Source organism: Mesoplodon densirostris, chromosome 10 (genome assembly GCF_025265405.1).
Source record: "Mesoplodon densirostris isolate mMesDen1 chromosome 10, mMesDen1 primary haplotype, whole genome shotgun sequence".
In the NCBI taxonomy this organism is placed as follows: Eukaryota; Metazoa; Chordata; class Mammalia; order Artiodactyla; family Ziphiidae; genus Mesoplodon; species Mesoplodon densirostris.
The window spans coordinates 25,996,374-26,014,371 of NC_082670.1; the positions used below are offsets into that span (position 1 = coordinate 25,996,374).

General features: G+C 39.4%; 2 protein-coding genes across 2 annotated transcripts in view; both read left to right on the top strand.

The window, feature by feature from the left end:
* Window positions 1-17,998, top strand: part of PKHD1 (PKHD1 ciliary IPT domain containing fibrocystin/polyductin) — a 426,879-nt gene that overhangs the window by 263,509 nt on the left and 145,372 nt on the right. The window contains exon 52 of the mRNA XM_060110064.1: window positions 9,373-9,510. Coding sequence (XP_059966047.1) covers window positions 9,373-9,510 — 138 coding nt within the window. The remainder of the gene's footprint in view (window positions 1-9,372; window positions 9,511-17,998) is intronic.
* Window positions 15,166-17,700, top strand: LOC132497243 (ubiquitin carboxyl-terminal hydrolase 1-like). Its single transcript, XM_060110309.1, is given in 4 exon segments — window positions 15,166-15,227; window positions 15,271-15,367; window positions 15,369-16,819; window positions 16,905-17,700. Coding segments are annotated over 4 exon segments (2,406 nt in total).

The following is a 17,998-nucleotide window of genomic DNA, read 5'->3' on the forward strand; positions in this document are numbered from 1 at the left end:
ACTTGGTGTAGGCTGTGTTCCTGACAATAGCAGGGTTGTAGTGGAAACTGTCTTCACCACCTAAGTTATGGGCCTGATACAGTGAATATAACACAAGCAGTGGGTCTGCCTGCCCTAAATTGTGCTTATTCACGAGACTCCTTCATTATTCCCAGGATCTGTGCCCTTCGCCCTTGATCTCTTTTCTACAGGATTTAGATGAATGTCAGACCCTTGGAATGCTACACAATAGTGACCTTGATTCCCTGACTTTGCTGGGGAAAAAAATGAGTTTAAATCTAGTGTTGAAATTATATGGCACGCTTTGTAGCTATAGTAGTCAGATCATTCCTGATACAGAGAAGCCCTCGCCTCTGTCAGAGACATCTGCCTTTTGATTTGGCTCAGGATTTCTGGTCTTAAGGGTAGCTATGCATTTATAGAAGACTAATGCCTTTTGTTTTTATTTTTGTAGTTGTATTTGATACGTGGGGAAAGTCAGGTGATTTTTCCTTAGTGTTAACTTTCCAGATATTATTTATAAAGCTTTATGCTTTTCATTGTCAAAATACAACCATTTCAGGGGAGAAAAAAACCCCAAACACCACTTGGGAAAAAACACTAAAATAAAGATGGTGGGATGTTTAGTGTTTGATGGATGAACAAGTGGAAAGAGGGTATAATTCAGGACCAAGAAGCACCACCCCATGGCTGGTCCTGAGCTCCTTTGAGGGGGAAAGAAGTCTTTAATTACATCTGGTACTCATTAATTCTTTTTGGAGTCTCTTTCGAGGTATGTTCCCCCATCAGCCTCCCATCGAGCAACAGAAATTTCAGATGGTTCCCTCCATATGCTAGTGCTCATTCTCTTCAGTAGGATAGATTGGTCACTGACACAGTAGGAGGCAGGAGCCTTGACCAAGTCAAGACAAGGTGAAAAGCATTGGGCCACAGTTAAATTAGGTGTGGTCTATCATTCAAGTTTCTAAGTGGGTTGTGTGCATAACTGCTTCTGGATGATTTTTCTGAAACGTCTTGAGTAACTTCATGGAAATCATGCTACTTCTAGACAATGTGGCATATTGGTCCTAACTTTCCACACCTGGAACAGAGAGAAATCCTCTAGAAGCTGTCATTATAGCTGAGGGTTGGTCCATTTGTACCTGATCTGCTCTAGAGACTAAGTCAGGAGGAAGTGTTTTGCCTGCACCACTTGCAATGCTAGCTGTCGTCTCTGTTACCGTAATACAAGGAGAATTCTTTTACAAAATTCTTTAGTGGTAATAGGTTTATTTCATTTTCACAGAATTTTGTTATGATAGGCACTTGGACAGACCTTCTATTTTGAAGTCGATGAAAATGAAGATGAGGTCAATCTCCATGTAATGAAAAAGTATATTATCATTTCAAGGATATTGTGTTGTATTTATTTGTCTGTCTTCACCTGATGATGGGAAACATGTCTAACTCATCTCTTTTTTTTTTTAACATTTTTATTGGAGTATAATTGCTTTACAGGGTTGTGTTACTTTCTGCTATATAACAAAGTGAATCAGCTATATGCATACGTATATCCCCATATCCCTTCCCTCTTGCGTTTCCCTCCCACCCTTCTTATCCCACCCCTCTAGGTGGTCGCAAAGCACCGAGCTGATCTCCCTGTGCTATGGAGCTGCTTCCCACTAGCTATCTATTTTACATTTGGTAGTGTATATATGTCAATGCTACTCTCTCACTTCGTCCCAGCTTAATCTTCCCGCTCCCTGTGTCCTCAAGTCCATTCTGTATGTCTCTGTCTTTATTCCTGTCCTGCCCTTAGGTTCATCAGAATCATTTTTTTTTAGATTCCATATATATATATGTTAGCATACGGTATTTGTTTTTCTCTTTCTGGCTTACTTCACTCTGTATGACAGACCCTAGGTCCATCCACTTCACTACAAATAATTCAATTTTGTGGCTGAGTAATATTCCATTGTATATATGTGCCACATCTTCTTTATCCATTCATCTGTTGATGGACACTTAGGTTGCTTCCATGTCCTGGCTATTGTAAATAGTGTTGCAGTGAACATTGTGGTACATGACTCTTTTTGAATTATGTTTTTCTCAGGGTATATGCCCAGTCGTGGGATTTCTGGGTCATATGGTAGTTCTCTTTTTAGTTTTATAAGGAGCCCCCGTACTGTTCTCCATAGTGGCTGTATCAATTTACATTCCCACCAACAATGCAAGAGGGTTCCCTTTTCTCCACACCCTCTCCAGCATTTCTTGTTTGTAGATTTTTTGATGATGGCCATTCTGACCGGTGTGAGGTGATACCTCATTGTGGTTTTGATTTGCATTTCTCTAATGATTAGTGATGTTGAGCATCTTTTCATGAGTTTGTTGGCAATCTGTATATCTGCTTTGGAGAAATGTCTATATAGGTCTCCTGCCCATTTTTGTATTGGGTTGTTTGTTTTTTGATATTGAGCTGCATGAGCTGCTTGTATATTTTGGAGATTAATCCTTTGTCAGTTGCTTTGTTTGCAAATATTTTCCCCCATTCTGAGGGTTGTCTTTTCCTCTTGTTTATGGTTTCCATTGCTGTGCAAAAGCTTTTAAGTTTCATTAGGTCCCATTTGTTTATTTTTGTTTTTATTTCCATTTCTCTAGGAGGTGGGTCAAAAAGGATCTTGCCATGATTTATGTCATAGAATGTTCTGCCTATGTTTTCCTCTAAGAGTTTTAGAGTGTCTGGCCTTACATGTAGGCCTTGAATCCATTTTGAGTTTATTTTTGTGTATGGTTTTAGAAAGTGTTCTAATTTAATTCTTTTACATGCAGCTGCCCAGTTTTCCCAGCAAAACTTATTGAAGAGGCTGTCTTTTCTCATTGTATACTCTTGCCTGCTTTATCAAAGATAAGGTGACCATATGTGCATGGGTTTATCTCTGGGCTTTCTACCCTGTACCATACTGTCTTGATTACTGTAGCTTTGTAGTATAGTCTGAAGTCCAGGAGCCTGATTCTTCTAGCTCCATTTTTCTTTCTCAAGATTGCTTTGGCTATTCAGGGTCTTTGGTGTTTCCATACAAATTGTGAAATTTTTTGTTCTAGTTCTGTGAAAAATGCTATTGGTAGTTTGATAGGGATTGCATTGAATCTGTGGATTGCTTTGGGTAGTATAGTCATTTTCACAATTTTGATTCTTCCAATCCAAGGACATGGTATATCTCTCCATCTGTTTGTATCATCTTTAATTTCTTTCATCAGTGTCTTATAGTTTTCTGCATACAGGTCTTTTGTCTCCCTAGGTAGGTTTATTCCTAGGTATTTTATTCTTTTTATTGCAATGGTAAAAGGGAGTGTTTCCCTAATTTCTCTTTCTGACTTTTCATCATTAGTGTATAGGAATGCAAGAGTTTTCTGTGCATTAATTTTCTGTCCTGCTACTTTACCAAATTCGTTGATTAGCTCTAGTAGTTTTCTGGTAGCATCTTTAGGATTCTCTATGTATAGTATCATGTCATCTGCAAACAGTGACAGCTTTACTTCTTCTTTTCTGATTTGGATTCCTTCTATTTCTTTTTTGTCTCTGATTGTTGTGGCTAAAACTTCCAAAACTATGTTGAATTATAGTGGTTAGAGTGGGCAACCTTGTCTTCCTGATCTTAGTTTAAATGGTTTCAGTTTTTCACCATTGAGGACGATGTTGGCTGTGGATTTGTCATATATGGCCTTTATTATGTTGAGGTCAGTTCCCTCTATGCCTACGGTCTGGAGAACGTTTTTTATCACAAATGGGTGTTGAATTTTGTCGAAAGATTTTTCTGCATCTATTGAAATGATCATATGGTTTTTCTCCTTCAGTTTGTTAATATGGTGTATCACATTGATTGATTTGAATATATGAAGAATCCTTGCATTCCTGGAATAAACCCCACTTGATCATGGTGTATGATCCTTTTAATGTGCTAGTATTTTGTTGAGGATTTTTGCATCTATGTTCGTCAGTGCTATTGACCTGTACTTTTCTTTTTTTGTGACATCTTTGGTTTTGGTATCAGGGTGATAGTGGCCTCATAGAATGAGTTTGGGAGTGTTCCTCCCTCTGCTATATTTTGGAAGGTTTTGAGAAGGATAGGTGTTAGCTCTTCTCTAAATGTTTGATAGAATTCACCTGTGAAGCCATCTGGGCCTGGACTTTTGTCTTTTGGAAGATTTTTAATCACAGTTTCAATTTTAGTGCTTGTGATTGGTCTGTTTATATTTTCTATTTCTTCCTGGTTCAATCTCAGAAGGTTGTGCTTTTCTAAGAATTTGTCCATTTCTTCCAGGTTGTCCATTTTATTGGCATAGAGTTGCTTGTAGTAATCTCTCATGATCCTTTGTATTTCTGCAGTGTCAGTTGTTACTTCTCCTTTTTCATTTCCTATTCTGTTGATTTGAGTCTTCTCCCTTTTTTCCTTGATAAGTCTGGCTAATGGCTTATCAATTTTGTTTATCTTCTCAAAGAAGCAGCTTTTAGTTTTATTTACCTTTACTATCGTTTCCTTCATTTCTTTTTCATTTATTTCTGATCTGATCTTTATGATTTCTTTCCTTCTGCTAACTTTGGGGTTTTTTTGTTCTTCTTTCTCTAATTGCTTTAGGTTAGGTTGTTTATTTGAGATGTTTCTTGTTTCCTGAGGTAGGATTGCATTGCTATAAACTTCTCTGTTAGAACTGCTTTTGCTGCATCCCATAGGTTTTGGGCCAGTATGTATTCATTGTTTATTTGTTTCTAGGTATTTTTTGATTTCCAGTTTGATTTCTTCAGTGATCTCTTGGTTATTAAGTAGTGTATTGTTTAACCTCCATGTGTTTGTATTTTTTACAGATTTTTTCCTGTAATTGATATCTACTTTCATAGTGTTGTGGTCAGAAAAGATACTTGATATGATTTGAATTTTCTTAAATTCACCAAGGCTTGATTTGTGACCCAAGATATGATCTATCCTGGAGAATGTTCCATGGGCACTTGAGAAGAAAGTGCATTCTGTTGTTTCTGGATGGAATGTCCTATAAATATCAGTTAGGTCCATCTTGTTTAATGTATAATTTATAGCTTGTGTTTCCTTATTTATTATCATTTTGGATGATCTGTCCATTGGTGAAAGTGGAGTGTTAAAATCCCCTACTATGATTGTGTTACTGTCGATTTCCCCTTTTATGGCTGTTAACATTTGCCTTATGTATGGAGGTGCTCCTATTTTGGGTGCGTAAATATTTACAATTGTTATATCTTCTTCTTCGGTTGATCCCTTGATCATTATGTAGTGTCCTTCTTTGTCTCTTGTAATGGTCTTTGTTTTAAAGTCTATTTTGTCTGATATGAGAATTGCTACTCCAGCTTTCTTTTGATTTCCATTTGCATGGAATATCTTTTTCCTTCCTCTCACTTTCAGTCTGTATGTGTCCCTAGGTCTGAAGTGGGTCTCTGGTAGACAGCATATATATGGGTCTTGTTTTTGTATACATTCAGCCAGTCTGTGTCTTTTGGTGGGAGCATTTAATCCATTTACATGTAAGGTAATTATTGATATGTATGTTCTTATTACCATTTTCTTAACTGTTTTGGGTTTGTTTTTGTAGGTCTTTTCCTTCTCTTGTGTTTCCTGCCTAGAGAAGTTTCTTTAGCGTTTGTTGTAAAGCTGGTTGGGTTGTGCTGAATTCTCTTAACTTTTGTTTATCTGTAAAGGTTTTAATTTCCCCATCAAATCTGAATGAGATCCTTGCTGGGTAGAGAAATCTTGGTTGTAGGTTTTTCCCTTCCATCACTTCAAGTATGTCCTGCCAGTCCCTTCTGGCTTGCAGAGTTTCTGCTGAAAGATCAGGTGTTAACCTTATGGGGATTACCTTATATATTATTTGTTGCTTTTCCCTTGCTGCTTTTAATATGTTTTCTTTGTATTTAATTTTTGATAGTTTGATTAATATGTGTCTTGGTGTGTTTCTCTTTGGGTTTATCCTGTATGGGACTCTCTGTGCTTCCTGGACTTGATTAACGTTTCCTTTCCCATATTAGGGAAGTTTTCAACTATAATCTCTTCAAATATTTTCTCAGACCCTTTTTTTTCTCTCCTTCTTCTGCGACCCCTATAATTCGAGTGTTGGTGTGTCTAATGTTGTCCCAGAGGTCTTGAGGCTGTCCTCAATTCTTTTCATTCTTTTTTCTTTATTCTGCTCCCTGGCAGTTATTCCACCATTTTATCTTCCAGCTCACTTATCCATCCTTCTGCCTCAGTTATTCTGTTATGGATTCCTTCTAGAGTATTTTTAATTTCAGTAATTGTGTTGTTCATCACTGTTTGTTTGCTCTTTAGTTTTTCTAGATCCTTGTTAAATGTTTCTTGTATTTTCTCCATTCTGTTTCCGAGATTTTGGATCATCTATACTATCATTACCCTGAATTCTTTTTCAGGTAGGTTGCCTATTTTGTTTTCATTTATTTGGTCGTGTAGGTTTTTACCTTGCTCCTTCATATGTAACATATTTTTTTGTCATTTCTTTTTTTTTTTTTTTTTGATGGGTTGTGCTATATTCCTGTTTTACTGGTTGTTTGGCCTGAGACATCCAGCACTGGAGTTTGCAGGCAGTTGTATAGAGCTGGGTCTTGGTGCTGAGATGAGGACCTCTGGGAGGCCTCACTCTGATTGATATTCCCTGGGGTCTGAGGTTCTCTGTTAGTTCAGAGGTTTGGACTCAGAGCTCCTTCCACAGGAGCTTGGGCCGGACCTCCGGCCGGGGAACCAAGATCCCGCAAGCTTCGTGGTGTGGTAAAAAAAAAAAAAAGAAGAAGAAAGAAAAACATCTACGAAGGGGGAATGTGCTAAAGACCAAAGGGAAAACTTTAAATTCCATGTAATAGACATATTTTAACTGAGAAGTATATTCAAAAGAGGCCTAGTATCATTCTTGTGTGTGTGTGTGTGTCTTGTGTGTAAGTATTTTGTGAATGAGAGAAAACATTTATTGAAGAAATTCAGTTATTTTGTACAATCAGGTTCAACAGCCAAACACTGGTAGAATGGGCCATAGGTTGGAAGAGATAAAGGCTATTTGTATAGAACTCTTGTATTGAAAAGTGTTTGCTTGAAATAATTTCTATCTTGCTTTTGAAGTCATGTTAAAGTCATGAATCTATAAAATATATGTTAAACCTAGAACATTCTCTAGATATTTCACTCCTTTGTTTGAATGTGTGGAAAGGAGCAGACGTGAAATTGAAATTGAAATGCAAATTTATTTTCATCTGTTTAGCCTGATTATTCATTTTGTATCAGTCACTAATAAACTCTTGAATTTTAAGGGGTGTTGGGAACTAAACTCAACAGATCTGGGCAATGTTTGTTTAACAGCTTTATATTTGATGTCACAGTAAGCACTAGGGATTTTGAAAAAGGGATGTTCTCTTCTCCTAAGGAAGTAACAGTTGGAGAGAAAGACATAATTACACTGAGGACCAGCCCAGTGACAGTTCCCTCCTTACAAGCAATAATCATGTATGTAATTACAATAATGTGTTTTAGTGCTATGTTGTGAGAAGGTCCAGGGTATCACTAGAGAGAGATTTCCACAGGGGAGTGGTGGATCCAGTGTGAGACCATGAATGGCTTACCAGCAGGGCTAAAACTTGGGTTGCTTCTGATGGATGAGTGGGTGATGCAGATGCTGTTTGGCCCATGCCCACACCATGAGAACCTGTGTTCTACTATTTAACTGAGACACAAGGGGAGGGAGGGAATACGTGCAGGAGAATTTAGGGACCAGGTCTGGAGATGTCACACTTCGATTCTGCCTACATTTTATTGACTACACCTCAGTCACATGGCTTCATTTAATTGTAGAGGAGGCTAGAAAAGGTAGTCTAACTATGAACCAGGAGGAAGAGGGAAATGGTTGGTTCACAACCCTCTACTGTCTGCCATAGGAAGGTGTGGTGGTCTTATCCTTTGAGCAGTAGGCAGGAACCAGAAAAGACAACTCCTGAGAAGTTAATTTGGGTGATCAGGTCCTTAAGAACAACAGGTGCATTATTTTCTGGAATGAGAAGTGAGATTATGTTAAAAAATTCCTTAAATATGAAACAGAAACAGATTCACAGCCATAGAGAATAGACTTGTGGTTGCCAAGGGAGAGGGGGTGGGAGAAGGAAGGACTGAGAGTGTGGGATTAACAGAGGCAAACTATTATATATAGAGTGGATAACCAACAAGGACCTACTGTATAGCACAGGGAACTATATTCAGTATCTTCTAATAACCTATAATGGAAAAGAATATGAAAAAGAATAGATATGTATGTATAACTGAATTACTTTGCTGTACACCAGAAACTAACACAACATTGTAAAGCAACTATACTTCAACAAAATAAAATTTTTTAAAAATTCCTTAAAAATCTTTGCATGTGTCAGTGATTATGATACTTAAGATGTAAGCAGAAATGTTTATTTGATATCTTTAATTTGGGTTGAATTACTCCAAAGCCTCAGAAAGTAACACTTAATACTTTGGCACACATGAAATATTTACTGTTTTAAAGGTGAATTTTTACTCATGTATTACTCTATTGTTACTTTCAAACAAAAATCAATGTTTCTTTCTCCTGAAGTTGTATGGAAACTGCTTTTATGGAAGGGGAAATGAAGAATAAGTTTTAAGTTGTCCCATGAGCTCTGTTAGCTTGGCAAGCTAATGTACAACAGTACTAATAATGAAGATTTCCAGCGTTTATTGAGCACGTACCAGCCACTGGGCTTTTCATGGTGGGATTTGGGAATTGAGAATGGTTCAGCCCTTTAGGTCTATTGATTCATTTAATCCTCACAAAAAAACTTATGAATGAAGCAGGTATTTGTATTATCATCCTCACTTCACAGATTAGAAAACTGAGGCACAGAGGGGTGAAATTGTTGGCCCACGCAGTCAGACAGTAGCAGAGCTGGGATTCACATCCAGATAGTCTGACTTCAGAGGCCAAGGTCGTCTGTATGGTTGTCTACCTCTCAGACATGAGAGCCAAACTGGAGGGATGGGGACAAAGGGTGTGGAGCTCATCTGGACGTTTGCACTAAAGTAGGCTTGGGGCAGGGTTTGGGGCATCAGCAGTGCCTTTGGCCATGACCCTCAGTTTGTGAAGTGATGGCAGAATGTATGCATCATGGCTTCTTGTTTCCCCTGCCTCTTTATGAAAGCCTAGCCTTTGGAAAACCATTTGTTATTCCACTTCCTGCCCCTGTCCTGACCCAGGCAGCAAGGGAAGCAGCTCCTGAACTGCCTGGAGCACCGCAGTGCAGGTCGCTGGAGGAGAGGAGGTAATTCTCGTTGTGTTTATGGGTCTGAGCAATTTCTTTTCCTTCTGCAGACAGGACTCTCCTTGTGGATACAGATCTTCCATCCCTCAGAGGCCTCTATGTGATGGGGACTCTAGAATTCCCTGTGGACAGAAGCAACGTTCTGAGCATGGCGTGCATGCTCATTGCAGGCGGGGAACTGAAAGTTGGTGAGTCAAGGGCAAGGGCACCAGGATTGGGAGGAGAGAGAGGCCTTGGGAGAGGATGGTGTCCTCCAGCGGGTTGCTTGAGGGAGTTTGGGGAGGGCTGAGGCAAGGAGGAAGTTTGCTAGTAAAGCTTCTCCCTGGCAAGCTTTGGACACAGACAGAGGTGATGTTTGTTGGTCAACCCCTCCTGTCTACCCGCTGTCTGCTGCCGTCTGGTCCCAGGGTCCTCATGCTCATTGCAGGGCTCTTTTTGCCTCCTTCAGGCCACACGTCAATTCTCCCTTTAGTTCTTTGTGTGAGAATTTACCCGTGGCTCACTCTTTCAGAAGATCTTGTAGGGTGGATTGGTTATCCTTTGATCAACCAACTCACAAGAAAATTTCAGTTGCTATCTTACTGCACATCCTTCAGAGAACAGACCTGAAAGCTAAGCTGTGTGCTCATGATATACTGGGGCAGAAATTGCTGTGACGTGAGAGCGAGTCTCTCAAGGAAACAGGGCTCTTTGTGCAGTGTGGGAGATGCCTTGAGAGGAGCCTTATAGAGCCATCACATCCTAGGACAGTAAAGGGAGAAAGCTTGAGAGAAGGCAAGCAATTCACCTGGCCCCCTCCCCCACAAACCCATGAACTGCTCTGTCTGTTATGTTTTGTGGCTTCCTGGTCAGAGGCCAGAGATGCAATGGTGCTAGGAGATGAGGGTCCTCCCGCTGGGAAGTGAGGGATGTTGCAGGATGGAGTGGATCTGGGGTGGTGTTTAACCAGGTCTGGTACACTGGCTTACTTAAATAAAAACCCGAGTTGCTCTAGGTAGGCTCTGTACTTGAAACTGTTGTACACAATGATGGGAAGACATGTCCCTTGCCCTCAAAGGAACTACTTTTGAACTCAGAAAGACATTCTACTTTGCCTCCACAGAGGAGATTAAAAGAGAATTTTTAGAAACAAAAATACCTTATCCCAAAGAGACAATCTTTGATGGTGAGGAAATGTTTAGATATTGTTGTTCAGTAGCATGCAAATTTTAGACTCTCTGGAAGGAGAGACTTCTAGGCCTAACTACCTGTCCAAAGTTTAAATCACTGCAAGAAGCTTCCTGAAAAATTTGGGTCAAACCTCTTCTTGAATGCTTCCAGTGACAGAAAAATCAAAACCTTTTGAGACAACGTGTTCCCACTTTTAAAAAGTCTATTAGAATTCTTTCCCTTCTTATAGACAAAGTCTATCTATCTTCCTCTAATTTCTGTTGGTTCAGGTTCTTCTGTTTGATCTATTTAGGACGAGTGTCAAACTCTTTCTTTTGATAGCCCTTCATCTACATTTTATTGAAACTTCTCTTTTTCAGGTTATGCAGTTCCTATTATTTTAGCCATATATAAATCGCAGTTATTTTAATCACAGTTATTATTATGACTATATAATTATAGTTAGATCATTTTAATCACAGTTATTGATGTTTTAAAATAATTTTTATTTTTGCTTCTATTGTGCCACCTGGAAAATACAGAAAAGCAAGTAGAAAGTTATACAGAAGAAATAAAGTAATCACTTATACTCCCAAATGTAAAGATAGATGCAGTTAATGTTTTGTAGTCCTAAAATCATTTTTTTCCTTACACGTGCATGTGTACATGCACACACGTGCTCTAAAACATAGAGTATACAGTCTGATAATCTTCTGAATCCTATACTAACAATATGAGAATTTCCTCAATTCATTCTATTTCCAAGACACAATTTTGGTATCTTTAACATTGCACATCCATGTGAGTCTATACATATACATACCTGCATAATAACTTAGTTAACTATTTTATTTCAGGTTTTGATTTTTTTTGTTTTTTTTTTGTCCTTGTAACTTACTCTGCAGTGAACATCTTAGTACTTGTCATTATTTACATCTCTGATTATTTTCTTAGGATAGACTTTTATAAGTGGAATTAATGGGCCTAAGGGTAAGTGCATGCTTTAAGGTCCTGGATGCATATTGTCAAATTGCTTTTCAGAAAGATTTTACAAATTTGCACTGCCTCCACATTTCTGAGTTATGAGATCCCCTCATGCTTCCTGAAATTGTCACTAAACACACTTGTTTTGTTTAATTCCTCTGAAAGTATGAAGCCAGGGGGAAAGAACTATTCTCCAGATTAAGAGTATAAGCATAAGTCATGACTTATTCTGAACAGAGTGAAATGAATATAGCAGAATTGTTCTATATTCATGGGCTCTAAGTCAGACAGCCTGGGGTCACATCCAACCTGGTTACCTACTTGATGTTTGGCCTTAAGTAAATCAGCCTCTGGATGCCTCCATCATTTCATCTACAACATATGATAGAACCTACCTCAGAGGGATGCTGAAACCATAAGTATAACAGCTCCTACTAAGTGCTTGGCATATAGTAGGTGTTTCATAAATGCTAGTTTATCTGTAAGGGTGCCTGCGGGAAGTACATGTCAGACTAAATTGGGCAATTGGGGGAGATTTTAATGAAGGAACCATTTACAAAAATCCAAACGGCCTGGGGCAAACCCCAGGGCTAGAAATAGGAGAGTATCCTTATCATCCCTTCCCCTAAAGGAGTAAGAGAAGGAGATTGTTACTGGAATCAGAGATGGAGGTGAATGCCTGAAGATGGTCGTCAGGCAGCACCATGAACTTTTGCGTGACTGGGACGCACTCAGTACCCAGAAGGGCCTCTGGGAGGAAATACCCACATCTTACTCTCTGTCCTCCCTCATCTCCTGCTCATGCTACCATTTAGCCAAACCCAACCGGAACTCCGAGTAAAGGAAGACTCACTGCTGTCCTGTATCCAGGACAGCTGTGTCCCGGGGCAGTGAGCAGAGTAAAGGAGGGCGGAGTTTGGAAATGAGCTGTCAGTGGATGCTCTCCACCACAGATATGGTTTTTCTTTTAAAACAGCCGAAGATTCAACTTCCTCCAGCTGATTATGCCAACTACTTCATCAACTCTCATTCCTCCTCTTTTTGCATATGCTGCCTCAGATACATATCTCTACATTGTACACTTGTGTAAGAATTATTTTGTTTTCACTTGGGTTTTAGGGAGACCTAAGTGCAATATTCTTTACTCATGTCTTTTTAAAAATTATTTCAATCCATCTTTCCACAGTGAGGAAATCCTTTTGGCTTCTGATTTTTTCCTCCCAGATTAATATCACTTGCTCATTTGTTTAATATTCTATAAAATTCTCATCCAGTTAACTGATAGAAATATTCAATAAAATTGAACCTTGTTCTTGTTACTACAAAACTTATTTCAGGTTGGCGTCTTCTATTGCTAAGAGTAGTCTTTTTTTTGTAAGTTTTTTTAGGTTTCTGAGGTCACTTATTACTATAATTCAAACTTGTTGCTTGTGAAAATCTGTACCTTTGAAGGGAAGTGACACAATGCCACTTTCCAGTTTTGATTTATACATTTCAAATCTTATTTTTAATTGTGTCCATTACCAACTATATTTTTATCTATTACTAGACAATGGTATGTTCTTTTTCTCTCTGCTTGTCCATGTGTTCCAGGCTTAAAGGTTGATTATCTGAAAGGAACCCATCTGCCCAATCCTATCTGTATGATGCCTGAAGGAAGACTTTCAACCCATCTGTCCCATTCTACCACACCCTACAGAAATCCCAACATGAAATAGATAATAAGACTAGTTAGCAAATGAATCTAATAGATGTGGACATTGGCACAGAGCACTGCTAGAGTCTGTCTGCTATCTGATGCCATTTGATCCAGGTCCCAACATTGTGGAATTATATTTCTTGGTGGTCCTGCTTTTAAGGCAACTGGTGCTGGCAAAAGGTATCAGTTGACTTTTAGTAGAGTGGAATCATAATGCTAGCATCAGAAAGGAAGTTTAAGATCAAAGCTTTGCTTAGAGGGCTGCAGCTGCATCACAAATGCCAAATTCAGTTTCATTCTTTGTTCAGTGGTTGTCTCATTAGTCTGATAAAACACTTAAGATAAGCTTAAGGTATTTCACTTGTTTGTCCATACTTTCATTCATCATGTTTTTTGCTCATTGCCTACCACATGCCAAGTACCACAGGAGAGGTTGATGTACAGAAATAGAAGTCATGAACCTAGCTTTCAAGGGATGTCTCAATAAAGCCGTGGAGACAAACAAATGAAAACATAATTGGAAGTGTCACCTCCTCCAATGTGGAGGGGGATTAAAGATAAAAGAAGAGATCGGAAAAGGCACATATTTGTGGATGAGCATTATACCTTCAGGAAATTGTAGGGAATGGGCAGGCCTGGACTGTAGGATTTATAGAACGGTGGTAGCTGATGAACCTTCTTGGCCTTATTCATTATGTTAGGGAGTTTGGGTTTTATCATGAAGGCAGTGCACAGTCACTGGGTGGTTTTAAGCAGGGACGTGACATGATTAGATCTGGTCTTAGAGTGATCACTCTTGGCAGTGTGGAGGGATGTGTTGGAAGGGGCACAGTGAAAAGTGAGAAGGCTATGAGGTGTTTCAGAAAAGAAATTGTAAAAGATTGAACTAAGGCACTGGAGTTAAAGAGGAATTAGGGAAGTACTGAGGAGGTAAAAAATCACTAGAACTGCGTGGCAATTTTGATGTGAGGAGGGTAGTTGGTTAGGATACATCTTAGGGTTCGGGTTGGGAGATCCGGGTCCACGGCGGTGCCAGGACAGAGCCTCCTTCCCACCACTTATTAGTTGAGTGACTCTGGTGAATTAATGAGCTTTCTCTTTCTAAAATGGGAGCAATAATAATCATGCTTATTTTATAGAGTTTTATAAAAATTAAGTGAATTAATATTTATTAAAGTGCTTGAATAGTATCAGCCACCTAGTAAGCCTGTACAGTGGTTTGTTGATTACATAGATTCACATTTGTCAAGTTTAGGTTTCAGTGGGATGTGTAAGTGGTAACACGAAGAGGGCAAATAGATTTATGAGAAAGCACAGGAGAGAGGACTGGGCTAACTATATATGGGTCATCAGCCAAAATGTGCCATCAAAGCTGTGAGCGAAGAAAAAATGACCAGTGCTGAAATTTTGGCAAAAACCAACCTTTTAAGGTAATGGAGGAAGCTGAGTTCAGGAAGGAGAAAGGAAAAGAAACAGCTATGAAGGTAGATGGAAAATGAGAAGAAAATAATGTCTTGAGACACCAGCGGTTCCGACGCAGGGCGAACGGAGCCGCTTCTGGTGCTCCTTGCCGTCCCGGGGCGGGGACGGGGGCGGGCGCGGTCGGGCGCCGCTTCGGGGATGTAGTCGGTGCCGGCACCTGGCAGGACCGAGCGGCAGCCCGGGTTCCCGGTCTTGAGAGCGAATGGTCACTCCCCTGCGGGGAGGGCGATCCGGCCAGCTTTTCCGTGGGTCGCGAGCCCCCGCGGGCTCGGGGCAGGGGCTGACCTGTCGCACCCGTCCTCAGCCCGCTTAGACTCCTTGGCGTCACCACCGCGTACCTCGCTCTGGGCCATGACCAGAGTTACGGGAGAAACATTTCGATGTAACAACCCCCAGTGATAAGGGCAGCCAACAGCAAGAAATGGTAGAGCAGAAGATACGGCACCTGGTAAGATGTTATATTCTAGATATGATTACAAGGTCCCTGTATAAATTAATTCTCGTCAGCTCCTAGCGATTTGTAGAGAAAATGCCCGGTGTCATACCTAGTGAACGTAACGGGCTTTCAAGAGGTAGTCCATCAAAAAAAAAAAAAACAAAAAAAAACAAAAAAAAAAAAAACAAAAAAACACACCAGACTTTCCTTGAAGTTTTTTCAGAAAAAGGAAACCAAGAGAGCCTTGGATTTCACAGATCCTCAAGAAAATGAGGAAAAAACTTCTGAATATAGAGGGGTCTGAAATTGATCAAGTTGTTCCTGCAGCACAGTCCTCACCTATCAACTGTGAGAAGAGAGAAAACTTGTTACCGTTTGTGGGACTGAATAATCTCGGCAATACTTGTTATCTTAATAGTGTACTTCAGGTATTATATTTTTGTCCTGGTTTTAAATCTGGAGTGAAGCACTTATTTAATATTATTTCAAGGAAGAAAGAAGCCCTAAAAGATGAAGCCAGTCAAAAAGATAAGGGAAATTGCAAAGAAGATTCTACAGCAAGTTATGAACTAATACGCAGCTTACAGTCCTTGATCATTTCAGTCGAAGAGCTTCAGGCTAGTTTTCTCTTAAATCCAGAGAAATATACTGATGAACTTGCTACTCAGCCAAGGCGACTACTTAACACACTCAGGGAACTCAATCCTATGTATGAAGGATATCTACAGCATGATGCACAGGAAGTATTACAGTGTATTTTGGGAAACATTCAAGAAACATGCCAACTCCTAAAAAAAGAAGTAAAAAATGTGGCAGAGTTATCTACTAAGGTAGAAGAAAAACATCAGAAAGAGGAAATGAGTGGTAATAACAGCATGGAGATGGACAGTATGAGGCATTCTGAAAACTATAAAGAAAAATTGCCAAAAGTAAATGAGAAAAGAAAAAGTGACACTGAATTTGGTAACATGAAGAAAAAAATTAAAGTCTCTAAGGACCACCAGTCTTTGGAAGAAAACCAGAGACAAACCAGGTCAAAAAGAAAAGCTACAGTTGATTCATTAGATATTCCTGCTAAAATAATCCCCAAGTACATTTCTGAAAATGAGAGTGAAAGACCCTCACAAAAGAAATCAAGAGTTAAAATAAACTGGTTAAAGTCTGCAGCTAAGCAACCCAGCATTATTTCTAAATTCTGTAGTCTGGGTAAAATAACAACAAACCAAGAATCCAAAGGACAATCTAAAGAAAATGAATATGATCTTGAAGAGGACTTGGGGAAGTATGAGAATGATAATACAGCTGATGGTTGTGGACTTGAATCTCCAGGGAAGAATGTTATGCCTGTTAATGAAGTTAAACCCATAAACAAAGGTGCAGAGCAACTTGGTTTTGAGCTGGTGGAGAAATTATTTCAAGGTTAGCTGGTATTAAGGACTTGTTGCTTAGAATGTGAAAGTTTAACAGAAAGAAGAGAAGATTTTCAAGACATCAGTGTACCAGTGCAAGAAGATGAGCTTTCCAAAGTAGAGGAGAGTTCTGAAATTTCTCCAGAGCCAAAAACAGACATGAAGACCCTGAGATGGGCAATTTCCCAGTTTGCTTCAGTGGAGAGGATTGGAGGAGAAGATAAATATTTCTTTGAAAATTGCCATCATTATACTGAAGCTGAACGAAGTCTTTTGTTTGACAAAATACCTGAAGTTATAACTATTCATTTGAAGTGCTTTGCTGCTAGTGGCTTGGAGAAAATAAAGAAAATTAAGGGGGGAAGTGCCATATATCCTTCACAGAAGCACCTGAATATTAGTACTTATTTCAGTATTCTTTGTGTTTGATTGTTATGGTGGTGGACTTTCCAAGATCAATACTCCTTTACTGACACCTCTTAAACTGTCACTAGAAGAATGGAGCACAAAACCAACCAACGACAGCTATGGACTATTTGCAGTTGTGATGCACAGTGGCATTACAATTAGTAGCGGGCATTATACTGCTTCTGTTAAAGTCACTGACCTTAACAGTTTAGAACTAGATAAGGAAAATTTTGTGAATGACCAAATGTGTGAAATAGGTAAGCCAGAACCATTGAATGAGGAGGAAGCCAGGGGTATGGTAGAAAATTATGATGATGAAGAAGTGTCAATTAGAGTCAGTGGAAATACCCAGCCAAGTAAAGCTTTGAACAAAAAAAATGTAGAAGCTATTGGACTTCTTGGAGGACAAAAGAGTAAAGCAGATTATGAGTTATACAACAAAGCATCTAATCCTGATAAAGTTGCCAGTACAGCATTTGCTGAAAATAGAAATTCTGAGACTAACAATACTAATGGGACCCATGAATCTGATAGAAACAAGGAATCCAGTGACCAAACAGGCATTAACATGAGTGGTTTTGAAAACAAAATTTCATATGTAGTGCAAAGCTTAAAGGAATATATGGGGAAGTGGTTGCTTTTTGATGATTCTGAAGTAAAAGTTACTTAAGAGAAGGACTTTTTGAATTCTCTTTCCCCTTCTACATCTCCTACATCTACTCCTTACTTGCTATTTTATAAGAAATTATGGAGTGAGTGTATTTTCCTTGCATATATATTAAACAGACCTGGACAAACATCGGTAAATTGATTACATCAAAAATGTCTTGGGCTTCCCTGGTGGTGCAGTGGTTGAGAGTCCACCTGCCGATGCCGACCGGGCTCGTGCCCCAGTCCAGGAAGATCCCACATGCCACGGAGCAGCTGGGCCCGTGAGCCATGGCCGCTGAGCCTGCGCGTCCGGAGCCTGTGCTCTGCAGTGGGAGAGGCCACAACAGCAAGAGGCCCGCGTACCACAAAAAAAAAAAAAAAAAAAGTCTTTAACTTATCTTTTGAAGCTAAATATTATTTATATTATTATTGGTCTCTCTAGGTTTTTATATAAATAG